The sequence below is a fragment of the Gadus chalcogrammus genome, chromosome 1, assembly GCF_026213295.1.
Source record: "Gadus chalcogrammus isolate NIFS_2021 chromosome 1, NIFS_Gcha_1.0, whole genome shotgun sequence".
Taxonomy (NCBI): domain Eukaryota; kingdom Metazoa; phylum Chordata; class Actinopteri; order Gadiformes; family Gadidae; genus Gadus; species Gadus chalcogrammus.
In genome coordinates this window covers 15,688,662-15,714,298 of record NC_079412.1, presented here as the reverse complement: position 1 = coordinate 15,714,298, position 25,637 = coordinate 15,688,662, and the positions used below count along the sequence as shown (strand labels likewise).

At 45.2% G+C, this 25,637-nt stretch overlaps 2 protein-coding genes across 3 annotated transcripts; both read right to left on the bottom strand.

The window, feature by feature from the left end:
* LOC130383825 (dihydropyridine-sensitive L-type skeletal muscle calcium channel subunit alpha-1-like) lies at positions 1 to 21,781 on the bottom strand. Its single transcript, XM_056591655.1, has 44 exons — positions 21,328 to 21,781; positions 19,330 to 19,435; positions 17,182 to 17,321; positions 16,861 to 16,994; positions 16,290 to 16,442; positions 15,679 to 15,884; positions 15,374 to 15,477; positions 15,090 to 15,235; positions 14,903 to 14,981; positions 14,642 to 14,802; positions 14,057 to 14,282; positions 13,750 to 13,957; positions 13,241 to 13,361; positions 12,947 to 13,061; positions 12,764 to 12,863; positions 12,382 to 12,451; positions 11,745 to 11,877; positions 11,356 to 11,485; positions 11,202 to 11,261; positions 10,533 to 10,639; positions 10,299 to 10,386; positions 10,095 to 10,202; positions 9,917 to 9,969; positions 9,685 to 9,831; positions 9,303 to 9,504; positions 8,524 to 8,682; positions 8,122 to 8,232; positions 7,933 to 8,016; positions 7,140 to 7,187; positions 6,578 to 6,604; positions 6,358 to 6,483; positions 6,184 to 6,249; positions 5,938 to 6,029; positions 5,583 to 5,742; positions 4,835 to 4,962; positions 4,231 to 4,327; positions 3,950 to 4,052; positions 3,751 to 3,852; positions 3,453 to 3,586; positions 2,956 to 3,081; positions 2,454 to 2,653; positions 2,230 to 2,279; positions 2,039 to 2,082; positions 1 to 1,527 (listed from the first exon to the last, which is right to left on the bottom strand). The coding sequence occupies exons 1-44, from the start codon at positions 21,510 to 21,512 to the stop codon at positions 1,216 to 1,218; spliced, it is 5,451 nt and encodes a 1,816-aa protein (XP_056447630.1). The 5' UTR covers positions 21,513 to 21,781; the 3' UTR covers positions 1 to 1,215.
* A 457-nt stretch (positions 21,782 to 22,238) lies between these two features.
* Positions 22,239 to 25,030, bottom strand: tmem9 (transmembrane protein 9). 2 transcript variants are annotated; one of them, XM_056591676.1, is made up of 6 exons: positions 24,820 to 25,030; positions 24,603 to 24,697; positions 24,376 to 24,467; positions 24,109 to 24,217; positions 23,891 to 24,022; positions 22,239 to 23,667 (listed from the first exon to the last, which is right to left on the bottom strand). In XM_056591676.1, exons 2-6 carry the CDS (start codon positions 24,690 to 24,692, stop codon positions 23,539 to 23,541), a joined length of 552 nt encoding a protein of 183 aa, XP_056447651.1. In that variant the 5' UTR covers positions 24,693 to 24,697; positions 24,820 to 25,030; the 3' UTR covers positions 22,239 to 23,538. The 2 variants fall into 2 exon arrangements, with proteins under 2 accessions (XP_056447651.1, XP_056447644.1); XM_056591669.1 differs by having other exon boundaries at positions 24,897 to 25,027.
* Between the last annotated feature and the right edge of the window lie 607 nt (positions 25,031 to 25,637).

Genomic DNA, 25,637 nt, shown 5'->3' with positions numbered 1-25,637 from the left:
CCAGTGGTAAAAACATGTATTCAACATAAAATGGAACAGACTTAAGTGAAGCTGTAGATTTAAACTCTGGATTGTGCTAACATATTTTCGAGGGCCCCAAAAATGGTACAGATGTCAAAAGCACAGGCGTAGAAGAGGATAAATAACATTAAAAAAAAATCTTTGTTAAGACCTGTGAATAGTGACTCGTTAAAGCACAATCAAAAATAATTGACAAAGGACATTAAAGTGCAATATTTCCAAAAAATATTATCATGCGGTTCTACATAAAAACATTGAGTTTGAAGTGGCCGTCCATGATAAATTCAGCATACTCCAGGTATGCTGAAGGCTTAGGCCTTTATGTGTGGTTCAGAAATGATTTAATCTAACAAGTCATTAGGTTATTAGAACAGACATGGAAAGTAACTCCAATATGCTCAACATAACGCAATGCACCTGAAATAAACTGTTAGATTGAGAACTTTTAAAATTGCTTAAGGACCATTGCGACATAGGCCTACCATGAAGTAACAAAAATATGGTAAAACACGCTAGCACTGACTGAATCAGTGTTAAGCGAGAAATAATTCACCTCAAAAAGAGAGTTTCCAAGTCTGAATTGGTGAACTTCATTAACGTGTATTATCAGGCCATTTCTGAATACTATTGCTCTTTAGTTGCTGAAGTTTAACTTCAGAAAGACTAACCTTTCAGAGTCCACCTGGGATAATGTTACTGACGTTCCTTCCTGAACTATAGCAGTCTGCTGACCTCTAGTGGTGACCTCGAGTTATTCAGGTCACCCACGCTCCGGAGTACACCCTCGCTGTGCCGCGCTTTAGCAAGACGCTAATCGCGCTTCAAATGACACGAATTACAGAGTGGATACCCACCACCATACAAACAAAAAGAGGTTCATGGGACCCTTTGTGTTCTGAGGTAAGTTTGATGTTTATTTAGTTGCAATAAATCTGAATCTCCAAAGAGATGCAAAGTATATTCAGATCATTGGATTAATCCTGCTGTTCTGTTTTAGCTTCAAACACTGCTTGCCACATCTTAACTTGAGCCAGCCGGCCATTTTAGTTCTTCAGATTGCAAAGTGGGTGTGTCAGGTGTCACACAGGCAACAATCTTAGTGAGATACGGTAGCGTGAGATGGAGCCACCTGCACTGGCCTTGGCGAGTGTAAATGTCCCGGTCAAAACCTTGTGAATTCAAGTCAAATCCATGTTAAACTTGGGAGTCCGCCTCATCCCGGCGGGGCTGCACGGGGCGTTTCTTCCTCCTGGCCGGGGCCTCTGGTTGGCTGGCTTCGTGCTCCGCCTCAGGGGACACTGACTGCACCAGGAAGTGGGGGGCGGGGTGGGGGGCGGGGACGGGGCGTCGCTTCCTGTTCTGGGTGGCGCGGTTGGTGAGGAGGAGCCGGGCCACGCCCTCTATGTCGCACGAGGTCGCCTGCATGGCCTCCGCCATCTCCCTCCTGGTCACCGAGACGATGTCCGGGTCTGCGGCCAGCGAGTCCAGACCACTCCCCATGAGGGCCTGGAAGGAGAGAGGGTCATGTACCTCACGAGGCTCACGGCTCACTTGTTCAGCCGGACCCTCCACAGCCTCCCCCTCCACAGCCTCCCCCTTACCCCCCGCCTCCCTTACTCTCCTAAAATCACCCCTCTGACACACTTGTTGTATGTTGTATGTCCTGGCACTTAAAAATAGTGCTTAGCATTTGTGTAGTGTCTCATCCTAGCTATTTATGTGGGGAATGGGTTAACCTTGCAATTGTTAGGGCTTGGCACTTGTTTCTATGAACATCTTTACTGTACCGACAGCGAACTATTGTTGTTTCTCTTCTGACAAATGTTCTTATTGTAAAGTTGCTTTGGATAAGTCGCTTTGCTAAATGACCTAAATTTAAATGTATATGTTATGGCTTTGTAGTGTTGTTTTTTGCTGAATGCATTCATTCACACCCAGAACCACCAGTTATTTCCTTCACGACATTTAGACCTCAGAAACCAAACTGCAATAGGATGGGAATTGAATCCTCTCTCACCTCCTGTATGAACTGGTCTGTCGCGGGCAGGTTCTCTGCACAGTCTGTTTTCCGGGCGCAGGTGGATGAAGGCGGATGTCATCACCGGCACAGGGGGAGAGAGAATGAAAGGATCAAGTGGACTGCTAGATAAGACTACAAGAAATGTTGCGTGTTGTTTGTCTGTGCTGAGCCCCCTCCTCTGAACTCACCAAGCTCTTCATCGTCATACAAGTCCTGCTGACTGCCTCCAGAGGGAAACCTATTAAAAGACATAAACACTACTCATCAGATCGTGTTTGTGTGATACAAAGTAAATCCAAAGCCCTCTGCAATAGTTTCGCTCCTAAATATTGAGAACCAGTAATTGTTAACATAATTATAGTCATTACAGTTCATGTAGTTATTATGAACGTCATCATATGGAGACGCTCACCCAGCCATAGCATTGTTGTTGCTGTTGTCGCTGGGGAAGAACGTGGGGGCAGGCTGGAAGCCCGAGGAGTCCGGGGGAGACTCCGGCTGGCTCTCAGAGAACTGGAGGGGCCGCTGGCTGGTCTGGTGGGCGACGGCTGGGGGGGCGGCCTGCTCCGACGAGAAGGAGTCCATCTGGGTCCCGAACAGGCCGTGGGTCCGCTGCACAGGGTAGACAGACAAGCACCGCCCACTTTACCAGGCCGTCGGTGCCCCACACACACCAGGGGAGATCAGGCCCCATGCACACATGTATTCTATTTGACTCTTTATATGAATCACGTCGGAAAATTAATCAAAATATTGGTAGGATGGCCGCACAGGCGTGCATACACAGGTAGGCACACACACACGCGCAACAAGTCCACAAATAAAATGTATCACAAGAAATGTGATGTATTGACCCAGACTCCTTCTGAGTATAACTGTCCTTCTGCTCCAGCGTCAGGCAGTGCCGGTCTCACCCTATAGATGCCCTCTTCTCCAGCCAACGCCATGGCGACGTCCATCTCCTCCTCGTTCTGGAGGTCACCTGAGATGGCCCGGTGCAGCTCCGTCGCTGCCTCCTCGTCGATGCACCTCAGACCGGCCTGGGACAACATGGAGGTACAGTGACGCAGACCACAACACCAGGGCACAAGGCTGACCGCTACGGTGCAGGCAGAACATATTTCATTTTCTCTTTTTCTCTAGTTGTTTTTCCTTTAAAAGTCAAACGTGTTTTTGTGAACATTTAAAGTTATCTCTGTGTAAAGGGTTAGTGCTTTACGTAGGAATAAGGTTAACCCTATGTCCAGCATCCACCCCTTACACACAGTATAGTCAAGGTTTACCCTGGTGAAAGGGTTAGTGTTTTACATAGGGTTAGGGTCAGCATCACGTGGTGATACAAACAACCTCAAAGGCTGAGGATTTTCCACCATGAGTCCCTCGTGAACAACACACAGCTAAAGGTCGGTACCTGGATCTCTGGCCCCGAAGCAGACTTCTTACTGGGCCGGTAGCCGTAGTACTCCTCCTGTCGCTGCATGAACTTCCGGAAGTATTCCTGGATCAAGAAGGTGGAGTAGAACTTTCCCACCGTAACCTCGTCGTCTGGAACCAAACACAGCGGTTGTCAAGGAAACGGAACCGATTAGCTCTGGCCCAACTGTGTTAGGTCCGACCGCCTGCTGGTAGAAGGACTTGGTCCAGCCGTGTCACGCTGGTCACACGGTTACCGATGCTTGTTAAGTCTGTTCCACTGCGGTGGGTCTTACCTCCTATTGGTGGAATGACCTGGTCCAGGAGTTTCATGCTGGTGCGTTTCCAGATGGACTTGATGATGGCCCTCAGCTCCTCGTTGGCCTGCTCGAAGTTGCCTTGTCGAGGGAAGACACGGGGGACACCATTGGTTTGGGTTCGACACTCGGATGACTTCATGGGTTGTTTTCTATCGTCAAGCTCTGAGATGTGTACCTTCTGTTTTGATCTTGAGGGCGGTTCTGACCAGAGCGAACAGGGTGGCGTTGAAGGTGACCGTTCCGTCACTGTTCAGGGGCATGTTCATGCTGATTAAGCGCTTCAGGAGACACAGAAGAACAAAGAAATTAGAGATTACTCCAAAAAGTAGAGTAAGGAAAAAGTGGTATGTGCAAAAAAATGCCTCAAAAACGGAAAGCTTGTGGAATAGATAGTGTTGATATTTGTGAACCATCGGTAGATGTACTAGGAACAGACTACCGGTGTAGGTTGGGTACCTTGCACGCAGCGCGATGGGGACAGAACTTGCCGAAGCCGAGCGGCGGTTGTATGCGTCTCAGCAGCGTAACCACGTCCAGATGTTTGATTCGCCCCCTGCAGGTCAGAGAGCACAACACCGATCACATCCTACTGCCACTGGGAGACAGAACACTTATCACGAAAGGGATGACGGTTTGGATAACAGGTTAAAGTGGGCGGATTTATCGATTAGTAATTCAGAAAGGACTTCCATCAAATAAGATGGTTGTTCAAGGTGACATATTATACCACCAGGAGTGAGCCTGCCGTTTTGAAAATCTGCCTCTCCTGACATCACAAGTGGGTGTGTCCACCTAGATGCGTGATGGATAGATCAGTCTACCAGCCTAACTAAGGGACTGTAGCAAACGTTGTTCATCTATCCGTCGTACATCTAGATGGACACGCCCACTTGTGATGTCAGAAGAGGCAGATTTACAAAACGGCTTGTAACGGCTAATCACACTCACACCTGGTGGTATTATGTGTCCCCTTTAAGTGCGGTTACGTTACTATATTAAATTAGCATTGTGATAATGGACACCCGTTGTCTTTAAGGTGACTTATTCGAGTGAGCCTCACGTGGCTTCAGGGTCATATTCAGCCCAGATCTTCTTAAACTCGTCCAGATGATGCGGACCCAGGAGCGACCAATCACGTGTCAGGTAGTCAAAGTTGTCCATGATGACGGCGACAAACAAGTTAAGAATCTGCGAGAGGAGATGATAGCAGTTTGTACAGTTTTGTGATTTCTAAATAATTAGCAGCCCAGACCCAGAAAAACATATTTGGGGTTTGACTAGTATCACTGGAAGCAGTGACCCTGTATCTCAAGTCTATATATCTACCCTATACCCTGTATATATCTACCATATACCCTAAATATATCTACCCTATACCCTGTATATATCTGCCCTATACCTTCTATAATATCTGCCCCATACCCTGTATATATCTACCCTAGACCTGTATATATCTACCCTATACCCTGTATATATCTACCCTATACCCTCTATACTATCTGCCCCATACCCTGTATATATCTACCCTATACAATATACGCTATATATATCTACCCTATACCATGTATATATCTACCCTATACAATATACCCAATATATATACCCTATATACCATATATATATCTACCCTATACCCTAATTGTTTTTATCATTTATATTGTTCCTCTATACCCTCTAATATCGTCCCTATATCTATATATCCATTCAATATTTACCCTATACCCTATATGTATCCCTTCTATATGTCCCCTATACCCTCTTTGTTTATACTCTCTACATAACTACCCTATACCACACTATGTACCCACCAGGAAAGCACACAGACAGTAGAAGGTGAGGAAGTATATGACAGCGAAGTTGGCCCCGCAGGTGAACTCGTCCCCGGGCAGGAAGTCCGACTTGGGGTCGCACCTCTTCCCATACATGCAGGCCAGCATGATCTCTTGCCACGCCTCGCCCGTAGCACACCTGTTGTATATACACACACACACACACACACACACACACACACACACACACACACACACACACACACACACACACACACACACACACACACACACACACACACACACACACACACACACAGTGTTGGCTCAGTAAGCGTCTGGCCTCCTGTCACCTTTGACCTTTTGCCTCCCATGCTTGGATAACTCGACTGACCGGAACAGCATGAGGACGGCCTGGGGGAAGGCCTGGAAGTTGTTGTTGCGGTCGATTTGCGTGCCGTCCTCTAAAGCTATCTTTCCAAAGATCTGAAAGGGGAAACATGTCGCTTGGTTGGTCTGCTCCAATAGGGGGGGGGGGGGACTGCAATAATCATAGTTTCAAGCACTCACTGAAAAAGCATTATCAAGACGTTTCCAAAATTCTATGGGATGTGAAACCATGAGTCTCTGAGGGCCTGACCTGCATCCCGATGACAGCGTAGATGAAGAACAGCATGATGATGAGCAGGGCTACATGTGGAAACGCCTGCCCTCACAGATACGTGCACACACACACACACACAAACAAACACACAGAATCAGATGACCTCAGACCTGATCATGATAAAGATGATGATGAGGATAAGTGTCCAACCTGGAAGGACTTGATGAAGGTCCACAGCAGGTTACGGATGCCCTCCGAGCGGTTCAGCAGTTTGACCAGACGCATGACACGGAACAGTCGGAAGAAGGTGATGGACACCCTCGCGTTCTCAGAGTCCTTCAGTACAGAACGTAGTATTGGTTCACAATATTGTCACGATAATGAGGATATATGAAATGGGCTAATATGCTGTATATGTTTTGTTGCTTACCGCTATAGCCTGCATTGGATTTGTCTCCTGTGATGTGTGGAAAAGGAAGTTATTGATTTGGGGAAAGGTCGTAATATTAGAGCTAATCAACATGCAAAGGGTTTAGCGAAGCTCTGAGACGTTTTCACAAAACCGCGTCAAAATAGTGTTGCTACAGAGGAGGTCTAAGCAAGGAATGATGAGAAGCTACTGTGTAGCTCACGCTAAAAACATAGCATCCACTCCAATTCAAATGTCACAGTATTAACATCCAAAGTGTAAGTCTATAAAGGCCACATAGATCATCCATATTAGCGATAGAGACATACAGTTTGTGAGCACGGGCAATTCACAAACACGGACTACCTGAACCCCGGTTAACAGGCCCATCTTACCGACCTCAGTTTAGAGGACACGTTAAACCCAGACGCAACCCAGATCTCTACGCTACCGGTCGCCAGAGGGGAGGGGGGGTGGGGGCTCAGTAGAGACCAGTAGTCCCGTTAGTAAGGAGGGCAGCAGGAGGCGTGTGTCACTCAGTGAGGCCCATGCAGCAGTGATGCGGTGTGGGTGAGATATTTACAGCACAGCCGTGGAGACAGTACAGCCCTCCACTGGAGGCCAGGGCCGCCTGCGGGACGACAGACAGACAGATGGAGGAGAGGTTAGATCCAGGAATGGAGGCAGATGGAGGGGAAAGAAGAAGAGAGGGAAGGAGAGGGGGGGGAGATGTAGCCTCGTAGGTCGATGCGTTGGTGTGGCAAAGTTTGGGCGGGGGGGATTGAGAAAGAGAGGAATAAACAGATGGAAATTATTAATAAAAGGTGTGTATCTCATAAAAAAGTCTGAAAACACAAACACATGAATCAAATAACTGTGAAACCGCTACTATCCTGTACTCTCCAGGCAAAAAAAAACAAGCAAAGAAGGTAAGCAGAAGAGACTCATTTAAAGACGCTTGGATAACGTGGACGTTATGTGAGGCTGAGTGCTCTGGTGATGATCTGGTGCGATGGAGCGACCAAGTGAGGCAGTGGCGGCCAGATGATGCGCTGTTGCGCACGGCAACAGAAACGGCGGTGGGAGCGATGGCCCAAAAAAAACGGTACTGATACTGACCCTGGTCTTTGACCCAGCTTTGCCAGCCCCGAACGGCTGTAGGGCATCCACAACATGCCTCTGGTCAGAGCATTGAATAAACATGGCAACATTCAGTCATGTCAAAGCACAGTCAGAGGGACCGCTGATGCTTCTCGTGAGGAAGGAAACAGGGAAACTGTTATCAAGATCTCGATAGACTTAAGACGGATGGCCCAGTTGTCTTCACCTCAGGGAAGCCAAAAGAAATGAGCAAACACAACGAAAGGTGTACTTACATCCACCTCACTGAGGATCACGTCCACAACGCTGCCTACGACGATGAGGAAGTCAAACACGTTCCAGGGGTCTCCAAAGTATCCCTGTGGAGACGTGAAGAGAGAGTCTCAGCTCTCTGTAAACTGTCTCAGCAAACTGTCGGGGTGGACGGGACTTGATCAACACAGACTGTGTTCAGGGGCGCTCACCTTGGCTTTGAAGGCCAGGAGTTTGAGGATCATCTCCACGGTGAAGAGCACGGTGAAGATGAGGTTAAGGGTGGAGGACAGCTTGGTGATGTGATCCGATTGGTTGCAGTGCTAAACGGACACGAAGAGACAACAGTCATCTCAAACAGACATTACTTCAGGCAGACGGATGCATTTCTCTATGGGAACTTTGAACGATTTTTTTTATTATTTATTTTGGTTATATGTGAAAGAAACATTGCAATAAATACACCATTGCTGTTTAGCAATTAAATAAGCATTATTTAATAGTTCAAAAGTAGGATTACCCTTAACCTAACTTTCAGCCTTTTACAGCCCATAGCTAAAATACAGCATGCCAGAGAGAGACTCCCATAGCAACAGGCCCTTGGTGGCTCATACCTGCATCCCCAGACACAGGGTGTTGAGCATGATGAGGAAGAACATCAGGTACTCAAAGTAGCAGGAAGTGACAATGTACCACACCCGGTACTGGTAGGGGTTCTTTGGGATGTAGCAGCGTAGGGGGCGGGCCTTCAGCGCATACTGGACGCACTGACGCTGGACAGGAGAACCACAGGACACAGGTTCAAAACAGTACAAAATGTAGCAGCTGAAATAAGGCTCATGTCGTTTGGATGTTGGGAGTAGGTTGGCCATGGTGTAGGACTGTGAAGTGGAGAGGGTGTTTGATTCCTAGTGGAATGGTAATGGGTTCGATCCCCAATGGTCGTAGACTACTTGAAGCATCTTTGTATATTCACCTGTATTCACAATGTGTTAAATAGTGAACTGTGTTTGTAATGGGACTGGGGTCCATGCTTCATTAAAGTATGTACCATAGGTTCTAACTTAAGATTTTAGTACAAAGCACCTTAAAGGTGACTTATTGTACCACCAGGTGGGAATGTGATTAGCCATTACAAGCCGTTTTGAAAATCGGCCTCTTCTGACATCACAAGTGGGTGTGTCTACCTAGATGTATGATGGACAGATGAGCAGCGTTTGCTACAGTCCACTGGGTAGGCTGGTAGACTGATCTATCCAGGACACATCTATGTGGAAACCCCACTTGTGATGTCAGAAGAGGTGCAAGGTGGTATGATATGGCAGCTTTAAGGGTTGCGTGTATCTCATTTAAGTGTCAATGTCTTGCATTTTGGCGCCCCCTGCTTGTGTACCTGGTTCTTGTCCAGCTCACAGTCCTTGTACTCCTGTTCGCCCTGTTCCTGGAAAGTGACAATGACGAATCCGACGAAGATGTTCATCATGAAGAAGGCGATGAGGATGATGTAGACAATGAAGAAGATGGAGATGTCCACACGGTTATTGAAGACGGGTCCAAAGTCCTCTTTGTCTGCGTCGATGGCTCTGTACAACAGCCTGGGAAGGGTGGGGGGGTTAAACATTAAAATACTCCATTATAATAATAATAATAATTATAAATATATACATTTGAAAAAATATAATAAAAATTATAAGCCAACATTTTTTCTGTGAACATTCTGCTGCGACCCCCCGCTTGAAACTCCCTGCTTGAGATCAGGAGGTGGTTGTACTTACTGTGGCCAGCCCTCAAAGGTGGAAACAGTGAAGAGAGCCAGCATGCCGTTGAGCACGTTGTCAAAGTTAAAGTCGCTGTTCTGCCACTCTCTGTCGGCCAGCACGGTGTCTTGCAGGGAGTTCTCCATATGCTTTATGAATTGACCTCTGTGGAAGAGACAGGAGGTCATAGGCCTGGTTTTCACCCATTGTTTTCAAATGTTCCTGATGAAAGTGCTTGGACATATCTTACTTGCATTCTTCCTCTGTCATTTTGGTGGGGTCTGTGCAACTGTAGAACTTCCCCTGAGAATGAATGAAATCACTTATGTTAAAAAATGGAAGAAATCAAAACATTCTGAATATATAACGGCTTTGATTGTGAATGGTGACTTTTGTTGAAAGGGTGAGATGAATTGTATTCAACCTACCTTGAAAAGTTGGACTCCAATGCAGGAAAACATGAAATTCAGCAGCATGGTAACCAAGACGATGTTGCCGATGGTACTGATGGCCACAAACACGCACTGGACCACATGCTACCAACACACGGACATGACGCAGTTAATTCACATAGCCCTTGAGGTGGCCAAGTACCAAAAGAAGAAAAGGGGCTTCTGATGGATAAGGGATACCTTCAGGCCCTTTGCCCTGTTGATGGCCCTTAGAGGCCTGAGCACCCTCAACACCCTGAGGATCTTCACCACCGAGATGGCGCTGGACCTGGACACCACAGGGCAAAGGGCTTACAATGAAGTAGGAGTTGAGACCAACAAAACAGATCTGAGTCAGCCACTAAACAACAAAGGAGCCATGAAGACCAAAGCAACGATTGATGAGAGGTTTAAAAGGTGAGCGTGCTGACTCACTCCATCCCCATGGAGAGCAGGGACACCGTCACCACGATCAGATCAAGGATGTTGAAGGAGTTGCGGCAGAAAGAGCCCTCGTGCATGAACGCACCGTACACCGTCATCTGCCAATCAGAGTAATACACCCGTACATGTGCGTCAGGATGACGGAGCACTGCTCAAGCCCCACTCATTTGTATGAGAAGCTAGCATAGAGTTTGAAGGGCACATCTATATCAATATCAATATTCCCCCTGTGTCTTACTTTTTGATACTCTCTGCCTTTTTACATATCTTGTGTTTTTGCTGATGCATTGTTTCATTGTGTTATTCCATATTACTGCTGTAACACTGACCATTCCCTAGCTGTAGAGTAAACAAAGGATTATTTTATTTATTCTTATAAAACCTCTAAGGATATTCAGAGTAATTATGTAGCTTTTGCATTTCTAAAATAAAAAAAAACACAGGGCTGACTTTACCTTCAGTACAATCATAATGGTGAACACAGAGGTGACTGTACCTTGAGTACAATCCTAATGGTGAACACAGAGGTGACTGTACCTTGAGTACAATCATAATGGTGAACACAGAGGTGACTGTACCTTGAGTACAATCCTAATGGTGAACACAGAGGTGACTGTACCTTGAGTACAATCCTAATGGTGAACACAGAGGTGACTGTACCTTGAGTACAATCTCAATGGTGAACACAGAGGTGAAGACGATGTCTGCATACGCCAGGATCTGAGGATAGACCACACGGCAGCGTTAGGGTTACTATAGCAACCTCTCTCCCGGTTCCCATGCTGTAGAGCTACATGATGTACAGATGTATCACCTTGTTCCTGTAGGACTTGGGATCGATGGGGTCCTCAGCCGCCAGCGAGATGGAGGACAGGAGGATGAAGAGGAGGATCAGGTTGGTGAACGCAGACGCATTGATGATCTTGTAGCACAGCTTGCGGATCCTGGTCACACATAGGGACGCACACACAAAAACAGACACACACACACACAACAAGCACAAACAAATGTGTACACAAACAATAGTTAGTTATAAGTTATTAATTTGGCTGGAAAGTACATTGTTTTTATGCAAGATTTGTTTGTTTACTATTAATAATTGATATTTTTAGGTTAATTATTGGATTTAAATTATTCAAAAAGATGATAATATCATTATCATTATTATTATAATAACAACGATCATTTATTTTCCATTCTCACTTGTTTTGAGGTCCAAAGATATAGAAGGAGCTGGCTTGGGGTAATGGTACCGCCTCCTCCTTAAGTTGCAGGTCCGCCATTGGTCGAGGCCTTGGGCTGATGGGAATCGCAGGCTCCTCCTCCTCATCGTCGCCTACAGGGTGGAGGTAAGCAGATGTTGGTGGTGCTACTTGCTAATGCTACCAGGGCAGTCTAGTATCACAGAGAGGAGTGGAAGGAGCTGGTCATCGAAGGAGGTTTTAGGCGATGGAGAAAAGATGTCTTGAATTTCCTGGCTGGTTATACATTTCAGGTGAATAGTGGGTAGGCCTTGTCTGCTTGAGGGGGCTGTAGGCGCTTAAGGCCTTTGCACAGTAAGGTTTTACTTCCTTCCCACGCCCTCATGTAGTGGGCTTTATATGGCCATGTGAAATCAACCCTAACTATAGACCATGGCTATATAAGCTCTGGCAAATCCTTAAGGTCTAATAATAATGAGTCCCACTCACTAAAGCCAGTCACTTGTACAAAGATACTAATAAGAGATTTACACTTCAAACACCTCTCGCTTGTATTATTCAGTTCAAAACACATGTTAGAAGTAAGGAAAGTCGAAGATAAGCACATGCTGGGTTTCTTAGGTAGTTTGAAACATTACCTGGGAAATCTGCAGGTGGAAACGGATCTTTCACTTCATTGACATGGGACTCAAACTCATCGATTTTTAGCTTTAAAGAAGAAAAGTGATATTTTTCAAAATACAAACATAACCATACATGTACCATAAAATGAACTAATACAGGAACATAACAGTACCATGATTACATAACCTAAAACATGAACATAACAGAAACATGTACCATAACATAACCTTAAACATCAACATAGCAGTGCAATTTGCGATCACATAACCTACAACTTCGAACATAACAAAGCCTAAACCACTCAACACAACAGTAACATTTACCATACCATGACCTAAAATTTGACTATAACCTTACTTAAAACATGACCTAACCTAAAACATCAACATAAGTCACCTTGGCCGTGGTGGGCATGCCCTCAATCTTGGCCCTTTGCTCTGCCAGCTTCTTAGCCATCCTTTCCCGTTCCTCTTCAGCCTTGTCTGGCTTCTTGGACCTGGGAGGTATAAAGGTACCTTTCACCTATGTTGCCAACTAAAAGTGTAAATAAGCAACATGATCCCACGCATGAAGATCTACCTTTGGAGCTTCTTCCGGATCTTGTCGTCCGCTTTGTCCTTCTGAGCCGAGGTCAGACTCTCGGCCTCAGCCAGGTTGTCCACGGCGATGGCCAGGAAAACGTTCAGGAGGATGTCTGTTATCTCCAGAATCAAGGAAACCAACGCCAAGACAGCTTCGGCATGCCAAAACAATGCCTAAGTTTCACTTCAATTAAAAATAAATGTTAGCTCCAATTTTATTACCATTTTAATAGGCCTATTCCAAAATTAGAATTGGCTGGTAGCTGGCATTGGATTGGCACTTGAAGGATACAGTTTCCACAGACGTAGAGAATGACGAAGTAGATGCTGACCAGGATGCCTGGGAAAGCAGGGCCTCCATAGGACATGATGCCGTTGTTCATTATGCTGTCCCAGTCTTCTCCTGTTAGCACCTTGAAAAGATTGAACAGATGTCTCACCGGTCCATCAATAAACCACCAGATATAGGCACTCTACTTGAGTATTTCCACCTGTGAAAGATGCACGTCAGTTATGTACCAGACTTTTTTTATATGAATAATATATTCATCCATCATCTCTAATCAACTTCATACGTTTCGTAGATCAGTTCATGGTAAATATATTAAAGATTAAGCCTGCTAATGACAAGAGAAAACTATTCAGGCAACAAACAACATTTTTAAGCCTCACCTAAATATAATTACATGAAGTATGATTGATTGACTTTGATACAAAGTTGCCAGGACTTAGAGGCCCTTCTGATGATTGCAGAGCACAGGATCCTATGAAGAGAAAGAGCCAGGCTCTCCATAGTCCTACCTGGAACACACTGATAAGGGCCTGAGGGAAGTTGTCAAAGTTGCTGCGCCTGGGCGTGTTGTCTGGGAAGTTGAACTTCCCTCCGAACACCTGCATGCCCAGCAGGGAGAAGATGACGATGAAGAGGAAGAGCAGGAGGAGCAGGCAGGCAATGGAGCGCACAGAGTTCAGGAGGGAGGCCACCAGGTTTCTGAGAGACTTCCAGTACCTGAAAGACAGAAGGTGGTTGGAGGAGGAGGACATCTTGATGCATGAGAGAGAGGTGGAGGAGGACATCTTGATGCATGAGAGGGTGAAGGGGACCTACTTGGTGACCTTGAGGAACCTCAGCAGCCGGATGCACCTGAGGACCGACAGGCCCAGCGGCGTGATGGACTGTACCCACAGCAGGATGATCTCCACGATGCCACACACCACCACGAAGAAGTCAAAGCGGTTGAACACCGACATGAAGTACATCCTGGGGCCCAGAGCGTACATCTTGACCATCATCTCCAGCGCAAACATCAACAGCAGCAGCCTGCTAATAATGTCTGGAAAAATGGAAAATCACATTGTCATTGAATAATAATGGAGTAGGGAAGGGTTTGTAGAGTGTGTCGATAACAAAATAAGTCAGTCCATTTGTTCACGGAAAATTAATTATCGATGTAAATAGATGACACATGCTTGGCTCTGGCCTCAAACCCACAACCAACAAATACCCAAACCAAAGAGGTGATAAACCTTACAGAACAAGGTTTGATTCAGACCCCCCTGTCATTCCCCCTCTCTTTCAGCCCACTGTCCTGTCCATAAGGTACAAAAAGCCCATCAAAACCTATTAGTAAACCCGGTTTCAATCCTTTGTCATAGAACATGCAGTCGCAGCAGTCGAGCGTCGTAGACGGACCTTGTAAGATGGTCAGAGAGTAAGGCTGGTGGTGGTGCTCCGTGGCGATGGCCAGGGTGTTCACAGACACCATGATCATCACCGCCCAGTAGAATTCCCTGGTCTTTATGTAAATCAGACACTTCATCCTCATGAAACGATTCCACCTCCGAGCTAGCCGGCTGATTGCAAAGAAAAACAGACAGGGTTTTGCACAAGATGTCTAAACTGAAACGCTTCTTCAATGGTTTGGTATTTGACTGAATAGTGCATCCGACTCACTAGTAGTAAACGATTTTACTCTTGCCTTCCATGTCGTAGAGGCTGTCTGCGTCAGAGTCCCCGGTCAAAGGCAGCAGGCCTGAGGAAAGGAAATGGGTTTCAAAATCATGACCCTCAGCCTGGAACACCTCGACATGTGCTCTTAGATCAAACATGTATTCTTGAGAAATGTATAACAACGGTTGACCTTGTCCCTCTCTGTCCATATCCAAAACCTCTGCCTGAGTGATCCACTCCATGTAACCATGGAGATCCTCGTCCAGCTGCGCGCGCTCTCTTGCCTCCTGGAACTCTCCACGAGACTTGGCCTTCTCTCGCTCCTTAGTAAACTCCCTGTGGAGTAAAGTACAAAGGTACTGCTCTTTCTTTACCTCATTTTTGATTTTTGGCACGCATAAAACCCACTGAGAAACCTTGAATTATATGGAGAACTGTAGTTCGTTGGTTGGTGAAGAGTGTGCGTTCCCCTACCCACTGAGCACGCCCAGGACGAGGTTGAGCACAAAGAAGGAGCCCACCAGGATTAGGGGGATGAAGTACAACCAGGGCCATTCGTTCCCTATGGCGTCGTTCACCTGAAACACGCGGGACTCGTGTTAGAGAACCACCAATCTAATGTGTTCAAAGATGGCATGAAATGGCTAACTTTAACAGATTACAATTTAAAGATCGCATGGTCAATCACTGGATCACTATAATGTATTTTCGGCCCACTTTGGATGTCACTTTGGGTAAGAGTGTCTTCTATTGACGTGTGGCAATCAAGTGTCACTGACCCAGTAGAGGACTTGGGTCCAGCCCTCCATAGTGATCGACTGGTAGACGGTGAGCATGGCGAAGCCGATGTTGTCAAAGTGGGTGATGCCGTTGTTGGGCCCCACCCAGTCCGGCCGGCACTCCGACCCGTTGATCGTGCAGCGGCGGCCGTTACCGGCCTGAGCGCAGGGCGCGGGCGGCTCGCCCTCCGCCGTAGCGAAGATATCTGGAACCAAGATGATATTAAGATGGGAGAACGAATCTCTGTGACACAAATAAGAGGGGCAGGATGGGCTAATGGTTAGGGTTCGAATTCAAGACAAAAGGTACTGGGTTTGATCCCCAACGTCCAAGAAGGCCAACCCCGACATGCTAACACAATACCTGTTCAAATAGTAATTTAGTATTAATAATAATAGTAGTAGTAATAGTAATATAAGTAGTTATTTTAATAGTAGTAGTCAAAGTAATAGTAGTAGTAATAGTAATAGCAGTAGTAATAGTAATAGCATTAGTCATAGTAACAGTAGTTGTAATTAGTAAGAGAATATGGGTTAGCCCAGAACTCAGGATAGTAATCATACTCATTAGGGCTGGCTGCACTGCTGCAGTATATCATAATGATCCCTACTTGTGCCCGTGTAGTAGCAGGTCTTGTGCATCTTGCACTTGAAGAGCTCCAGCCCCACGATGGCGTAGATGGTGACCAGCAGAAAGACGAGCAGCGCGATGTGCAGCAGGGGCAGCATGGCTTTGAGGATGGAGTTCATTACGACCTGAAGGCCTGCGAAGGGACGGGGAGAGAAAATCAATGGGCCTGTGACAAGTGACCGATGCTGTTGTTCCCTTTTAGAGCAACAGTAGTGAAGAGACAGGTTTCATGAGCTATGACTTGATGGACACTTTGAAGCAGACACACAGAAATGGTTTGATTCTTTTGTCGTCTCTTCACAGAGCTTTATAAGGATGTGAGCCGGTGTGGTTCGATACGAGAAGAGATCAGAAACTTTGCTGGGCTTTTATAGCGGACTGTAAAATGAGGTGAAGGTAAAGTGGAGGTTTGAAGCACCACAACACAACAACTGCAATGTCTGGACCCTTAAATCCAATCTGATTGGAAGAAGGCATTACATGACTTCATCTTTGTTTGTGTCCACTTTAGTTTCATCTATGTTGCTATGTGTTCTCGGATGGAAACCTACTGGGGACCCCGGAGACCAGACGCAGGGGTCTGAGCACTCGGAAGGCCCTCAGCGCCTTCATGTCAAAGCCCCCGCCCTTCTCCGGGCGCACGCCCATCACGAAGTTGATGGTGTCGATGACAAAGGTGAAGAGGCTGCAGAATGAACAAACGATGTACACAGTTTACATTGAGTTTGTGTTGGGCTTGCCTTAAAAATAATGACAAATACTTTTTCTGTAAGTGTTACTGTACAACAAATGTTTTTTTAATTAAATGTAAAGACAAAGCTCATGTAGTTACCTAATCAAAACCTTCAGTGTGTGATGTGTTATACACTTACCCCATGAAGACTATTACGAAGTCCAGTATGTTCCAACAATTTCGTAAATAGGCTCCTTCGTGTAGTATCAACCCATACGCCACTATCTTTAGGAAACATTCTAACGTAAAGATCACCATGAAAATGATCTCCAGGCTCTCCTGAAAGAATCACAAAGAACAACAACCACAAATTCAGTTTATGTGAGACAGAATTATACACTCATAATGTTTAGAGACATCATCCAAAAACATTTCTTTGAGCTTCTCTTTTCAGTTATGGTCGGATGTATGTTCTCGAGCCTTGAGTTGAATTTCTATCATAGAAATTGAGCCAATTCCGATCAATGCCACAATCAATGAGGTAGGCTTATTGAAAATGATTTGCAGGTAAGTAGTAGAGTCCAGCTTTAGAGTGACATTGACAGTGCTACGTTAGAACCCTCTCCTACCCACCAAAGGTTCATGGTGTTGGCTAGCTGACCTACTTCTGTCAGTGGGGGGGCTAAAGTTTTACTTCAAACTATCAACTACCAACCAGCTCTACTTACACCTCTGAAGTCTCTGGAATGACACACAGGGGAAGTTCTTAGAAGTAGTGGTTCAGTGGTTAATAAGAGGTAGCTAGAAGTAGCATTTAAATACTTAGTTGAAGTAATCCATAAGAAAATCATTAAAAAATCATAAAGTAGCTCAACCATATCTACTTATCTAGGTTAAAATGTACTGAAGCGACAGAAGTACACATGTTGGCAGGGATGCAATGGCCGTCGGGGAGACTTTCACTTTCCCTGTGGGCCAACGTGCCTGCTGGGCTGAAGACACAATCTGATCGGCCCCTAAAACAAGTGGGCTCATTTTCTTCCTCTTTCTCTTCATCACAGTTAAAATGAAAGTCGATAGAAATATGAATTCCTCAGTAAAGTACAGATACTCAGATACTGTCGAAAAGTATTCATACTTTGTTACTTTACACCACTGATAGATGGTGTCTAAGAAGTAACTAAAAGTATATAAGCTACGGATGATTTGGGGGATGAAAAGGTTCATTACAGGTTTGACTGGTATTGAGCTCAGTGGTTGTACCCCCTCCTCCGCGCCTGACTACAGAGTAGGAGCCGATGGCGCGGGGCGGGTGTCGTTGCACCAGGGATCTTTTATATTAGCAGAGGCTGCTGAAGGTCACGCTTCCAAATTAGGGTCACAGGCTGTAAAAGCCTCCACCTCGATTAATACTTTAAGATACTAACACGTAGACCGACCACAGGCATCACTGGACCGATGCATACTGTGATCTATGTGTTACATAATGCCTGGGATGAGCCTCGCCGCTCCCAGAGAGGCATAAACACACTCTGTCAAGATCTAAATTTAAAACACTGAGGTGCACTTACACTCCTATCACAGTGGCTCAGATACTTTCCATCTTAAGGCAACAAAAACACACGTCTCTACTTTTGAATACATCAACTATACTTTCGTGAGTAATGATTGTCCGATTTTTTTTTTAAGTATATGATCGAAGATAGAGCTTTGGATTGGAGAAAATTCTTTATGTTTTGAACATTAATACAAATTATGATTTAAAATAAAAAAACGATATTTAAGGGGGACTTACACAGATCTAGGTGGACACGCCCACTAGTGATGTCATATAGGGCACATTTTCGAAACGGCTTGTAAGGCTAATCACACTCACACCTGATGGTATAATATGTCCCCTTTAAAAATGTGTGTTAAAATGTTTGTTATTCCAAAAACAGATCCTGAGAATGTTCCTTCTCATAGTTTTAAAAAACACATTTAACAACAAGGCTTTCTGAGCAGCAGACACAATCACAAGTTATGGAGGTAAGTCAGGCGTAGAGGCGTGTAAGTGGTGATGAGGTGTCAACAGACTCCATTGTAGACCGGTTCATAAGCAATGTCTCTGTGGACAGCTTGACATTGTTATTTCAAACCAAACACCATACAAGTCAGAATGATGAATAGTTCAGATACTGTCTGCTCTTCAGGATGAGTAATACTACAGAATAGAAGAGTGCATTTAAAACAGAATGCCTCTACCATCACCACTTCATGAAATGTAATGGGTAACTATATTAAATCACCGTATCAGTAAGACAAACGTTTCACCATCTGTGTGTGTTTGTGTTTGTGTGTTACTCACAAGACTTTCGTTGGTAAAATTGCTGTCCTCCTCAGGCATGGGCAGGAACACAGCCAGCGCAATACAGTTAGCGAAGATGGTAACCAGGATGATATATTCAAAGGTTCTGGTGAGGGAAGTTCAGGATAACAATAACAACTACACAGACACACACACTCACATACAGCATATAGACACATGCATTGCATACACACATATGCATACATAACGATAGCATACACACGTTAATAAACACACATACAGATAGCGCCCGCCCACTCATGCACGCATACATACACACATACACACACACACAAATAGCATATACGTACACACACACACACACACACACACACACACACACACACACACACACACACACACACACACACACACACACACACACACACACACAAATAGCATATACGTACACACACACACACACACACACACACACACACACACACACACACCTGCATGCATGCAGATAGCACATACATGCAAACACAAATTGAGACAACTGGTGAGATGAATGCTTGGATGCAGTACTGCTTAGTTTTGATTTGATAACATTATGAACACTACAGAGGATGGTTTAAAAAATTTTAAAAAAGGCTTAATGTGAGAAACATTTCATTTTCCAAGTCTCAACATGCTTGAATGAATCCTCCTTGCAAATGTAAAATACAGTTACAGTAATGTTAAGAGGATACTTGTCAATATGCCAGATCCTAAACTTGTGTAATGTGTAATCCTGCCTTGTGCCGTCCCATTCTCGTCTATAGAGGGCGCTCTAACAGAATTCCCCTGCTTACTCATCATGTCTCCCTGTGATGCCACCAGACAGCTGCACATCCCAAGAATACGTCCAGACCATTTAAAAGCAGGCAACTTATTGCCAACTATAAACTTGCCAGTTATTCAAACTAGAATTGATTCTCAAACTGTTCTTATTTTGGGTGGTAAGATATATTATAATTTAGAAAACTAAGAAGTATAGAGAAACGTTTTTCTCTGGCTTTCGTTGTTTTGTTCTATTTCTGTAACATTCCTGTGTTCTGACGGCCCTACAACCCGAGGGCTGGGTTATGGAAACCACCAACATGTGAATGACTTGCCTGGTAAAAAAAATAGTTTCAATTAAAAGCTAAGAAATAAACCAATATGATCATATCAGTAACTCTGACTTATTACACTATCATTACTTTATTGAATCACTATCCCTCATCCTTCATCTCATAATGTTTACCCATGGTGACTATGACCACACTGATGTTTTTTTTCATACAGACATCAACAAACCAATGATGACTGTGAGGGTGACAAAGGATCTATTTAAAATGCAGTGATGCAGAGCCGGCCTTCGGGTTCAGGTGAGGAGAGCCAAGTTCAACCCCTCCTAACGTTGCATGGCAGGGATAACCCTAACCCCTATCCCTAACCATAACCCTTCCAGACAGCTCTTTCCATTATGATAGACGACGTATGCCAACCAGCCAACAAGTATCAATTCATTCAGTGGCTCTCATTCAATTGTTTGAGTGTTAAAAGCGTTTGGCTTAACAGGAGCTCAGCGCAGTGAGGAGGCCGTGGTCGCCGTACCCGAGGCGGGCACAGGCCAACCGGATAAATAACAAAGGTCTTAGCACCGAAGGCAGGTTTAGGCCCTCACGCATTGTGAGGGGATTTCGGGAGCAGTGATGCTTATCATAGCACAGAGCTAAACAACAGCTGCCATCTGTCGGCCTTGTGTACACTCAATTCCCCTACGATGGGCCTTTCAACCAAGTTTTAAAGAATGCAAGGTATCTATCTTAAAAAACATTGAGACACGTATCCTTTCCTACACTGTTAACACAGAGTATTGAACTGGGAGTGACACCGTTTAGCGGAGTGGATTACTAGTATGGGCCATACCATCGCTCTCCTATGCCCGTGTCTAAATATGTTCTCCTCTGCTAATAGATATTCTAGAAGGAACCCTCAACGGGACACGGGGTTCAGTGTGATGAAGGATACTTCCACTCCACGATCTTGGTGCAGGCCTTGCGGAAGGGGTTCTTCAAGCCGAAGAGGAAGAGGGTCCTGGCGGGCCGAGGGTTGCCCCCCGTGGCCTGCAGCTTCTTCAGCTTCTCCCGCTGTTTCCTCTTCAGCTCCTCCTCGTTCATGATCACCGGCTTGGCCACCTCGCCGTTTGACGCCATCTTGGAGCCGAGTGAGGGCGACGACTCTCTAGTCCGGTCCCTGGGCGAATGTGTCGCCTTCGCACCCGAGTATTCCACAAACAAGACACCACAAGGCCGCGCTCAGAGATACTCTGGTTTTAAAAAAAATCCCTGGTTCCCGGTCGGTGTGTAATCCTGTGCCCCTGGACGGTGTACCCCCTCTCTCGGAGCCGCAGGCCTCTGCTCCTGGCCCTGGATGTCTGACCGAAAAGTCCACAGGGCAGGGAAAAGTGATAGGATCACCCAGAGCCACAGGAGGAGTCGCTGGCCCCCACTACCGTTTAAATATAGACCGCAGGACAGCGACTCGCCATGCTTGGGAAGGGCTGGGTGGGGTGGGGGGGTCGGATGTGTGGAGCGGAGGCAGAAGGGGAGGTGAACCTAGGGAGGGGCGGGTGGGGTTCTTTGGGGTAGGAGTAGAAGCACACACACACACACACAACCCGCCCCCCACCGTTCACCCAACCCCCACCCTTGGTGTCGTCAGCTCAGCTGTGGCAGTTTCTGGCTGCTGGTCTCACACCCTGAACTGAGGTGATCAAGGATTAGGTCAAAAGGAGGCCAGAAAGTGACCAGAAATAATAAAATGTGCGGAGCTGGCTCCAGGGCGCAAAACGCTTGAATATTTATATTATTTAGAAACGTTTATAGGATTGAAAAACAAGCGGCGTTTACTATAAATGATATACATGTCGTGTCCTTTTTTAAATGATCAAAGGAAAATCTCAACCACTTTATTTTTTATTTTGTGTAGACATGAGAACAGAACACTTCACAGTCCGAATAAAATCCAACTGGTGCCACATTTAACAACATTATAATTAATAATAAATTACATATAAAATGTGCAAACTCTTGTACGGCAAAGAAACAAAACGATATAAATAAATTGTAACATAAATGTATGACCTATGGCTGCGTGTGATAAAGCATGGTTCCAGCCTTTCTTTAAGTTTCAGTAGTACGGTGTCCGAGCGAGTGCAATGACATAAAGACAGACACAGCCAAGCACTCACATGAGCCACTAAAGCGTACGGTTGACGCCCCAAAGCACTGCTCTAAGGTTAATCACTATACAAGCTAGAAAAACACATTGGTGAGGGAAAATAATATCAAAGCATACCAAGCAAACCACAAGCGGCATGCCCAATAAACACACTACACAGGCCACCTCGAACAGAGATGGGCATTGCTTTGCAGTAGCTTCTCGCCAAGTAGGGTGCAGTTACCTCCATCAGCGTATTGACCGTGAACAAAAAAGTTGACCTGACCCTTGGCAACTTGACAGAACATAGGGTTAAAGGCCATAAGAAACAATGCTGGGTGATCCCATTACATGTAATGGATGAGACACACCCCTTATCCCCAGCCAACGCACCACACGCGGATAATAATGTACAAGACGGGCCACGTGTGGAGGCTAACCCTGCAAAGATCATTATCTTTCAATAACAGCACAACTCGGAGCAGACGATCCAGTATATACCGTGGCCACATTGTTTTATCTTGCACTATCTGTTGTGTGCCCACCCCTCGCCACTAGAGTTTTCCCTTTGGAAGTTGTTACTTGCCTAATATTGCTGATAAACTGAATTTATTCATAACAATTTAACGGTTTCAAGCAAGGAATTATGTTTTGAGAGCTTTCTGCAGCTTAAGTGGATACCCTGCGTTCTTTTCATTTGCAAATTATAGTAAATTGTTACTATAGTATTGATTTACTGTCTGCTGCAACTATGACTCAACTTTGTACACTCTTTCTTTAACTAATATATTTAGATGTATGTTTTTGCCTCTGGAACATAATGTAATGTAAATGCTGTTCCGTAACCCTAATTGCAGTAACTGCCATATTACATGAATGTTAGCAAACATATAAACAAACATTAATCTTTTCTAAAATATACGTCATTAAAAAGCAGTGGCAGACAGTTATTACTTGTGTTACTTGTGGGGCTGTTGACGGCCAGGTGCGTTGACCTGCTCTGAGATAAGCGAACCAGGTTTAACTCAGCATCTTGTGGCGGTCAAAGACAGTCTTGCGCTGCTCCTGGACCTGCTTCTTCCAGCGCTGCTGCGCCCCTTCAACCCGCTCCAACATCGTGTTGTTCCTGTCCACCGCCGACGGAGGCTCCTAGACACACACACACACACACACACACACACACACACACACACACACACACACACACACACACACACACACACACACACACACACACACACACACACACACACACACACACACACACACACACCATTTATTCTGCTTGCGCATCCATCTAATTTGACATTCAATATTTTCATCTCTGAAATTGAACAAGGCTATCTTCTCAATTTGTCTCCAGCCTGCGTACCTCAGCCTCCTCCTCGTTGTGTAAGGGCTGGGTGTAGAGGTCGCGTTTACGGATGAGTGGCTCCACGAGCAGGAGGAACACCATGTAGAGAAGCAGGGCGCCCACCACAGTCAGGTAGAGGATGATGGTTACCTGGCAGGCACACAGGACGTATTCTACTTTCCACTGGTAGGAACTCAGGTTATACACAACACATGTTGTCAGATGTTCTGTAGTACCTTGATTGTGTTACTGCTGCGTTCCTCATACTTGCACTCACAAAGCAGGCAGTAGGCCTCCACGTCATGACCAGGCACTGGCATAGGATCCACTACATGGAGGCAGTTACTGAAACACACACATATTCCATGCTAGATGTTGCACACGTTGATTATCACTTGAAATGGCCTAAATATTTGAGCCACGGAAAAGGGGACAGATCATGGGATTAAATGAGACCAAACGAAAAAATATGGTGTGAGTGAGAGTGACAGATGATCTCTTACCAGTCTTTCTGAGAGACATTTCTGTTGTATATATTGCCAGAGAAATTTCTGTATGGTGGGCAGATACATTTGCAGCGTACATCCTGGTAGTTCTGCAAATGTAACACAAACTTAGTCAACCTGGACGCCGGTAGACTGTATTACTTATTATGTAATGGCCCAACACGTTTGCCTTAGAGACAGACAGGCAATACTGGCAATACTGTACCACTATATATGTGCGATACCTTGGACTCAGCGACCACGACAGCGTCCAGAATAATTATTATGGGAATTAAGGTGATAACGGAGAATCCAGATCCCTTCCACCAAGACATTTTCCCTATAACGTTAAGCAAAGAGAACTATTCACAACAAACCAGTCAGCTGCTATGTGAGTTAGCTCAGTAGCAGTACGTTCCACTACATGGCAGCAAAATACCTGCAATGCAAACATCTGCTTACATTAGAATATTAGTTAGATGCCTTTATATGTTGCGTCATGCATAACATCCCTTAGAAATCCCTAAATTGCTGCGTACCAAAGTCCTCGTTCAATCTCTTCCCTTGTCGCTGGTCCTGGATCTTCTTCTTTCAGTGAGTTTTGGCTAAAGCAGAAATGTTTCGTTCAATACTGCCACCGTCTGAACAGGAGCAGGAGCAGGAGCCAGGAATCCTACTTCTGTAGAAAACCCTAACATTTGGTTTATCACATATTTATTTTATACTGATCACTTATTTTAATATTGTTTCTGATCTCTTTACTTTAAACAAAAATCTATGTTCTAGTGATCTGTCAGCTGACGATGACAACACCTACCTTGGATGATAATGTACTATTAAGTCGCGTGATTTACAGAAAACAGAAACAAAGAACCACACTGCCGTCTATTGGACTAGAACACAATTGGCAGCTCCGCTCATTTAGGTTGAATACCTGTAGTAGAGGGGCCTCAATCAAGACCACGTCAGGTGTATTTTTTATTTTCTACTATTACACCACCAGGTGGCAGCAACTTCCCAATGTAGGCTCTATACCGCACTACGCCTTCCAGCATGGAAGCTGGCCTGCGAAGGTCTGAATCAAGGGAGCTTCGTCTAATGTGTTTTTTTTTACAAATCCTTTTGAAGAGTAAGAAGGTTGTGATTATTTGTATATGTTGATATCCAGGCCACAATACCGCTACCTCTATGATGCATTTTATGGTCCTGGTCTACACTTAAGAGCATGATCTCTAGCGCTGTGATTACCCTCACCCGGACTGTTCACTCTAATGACCAAT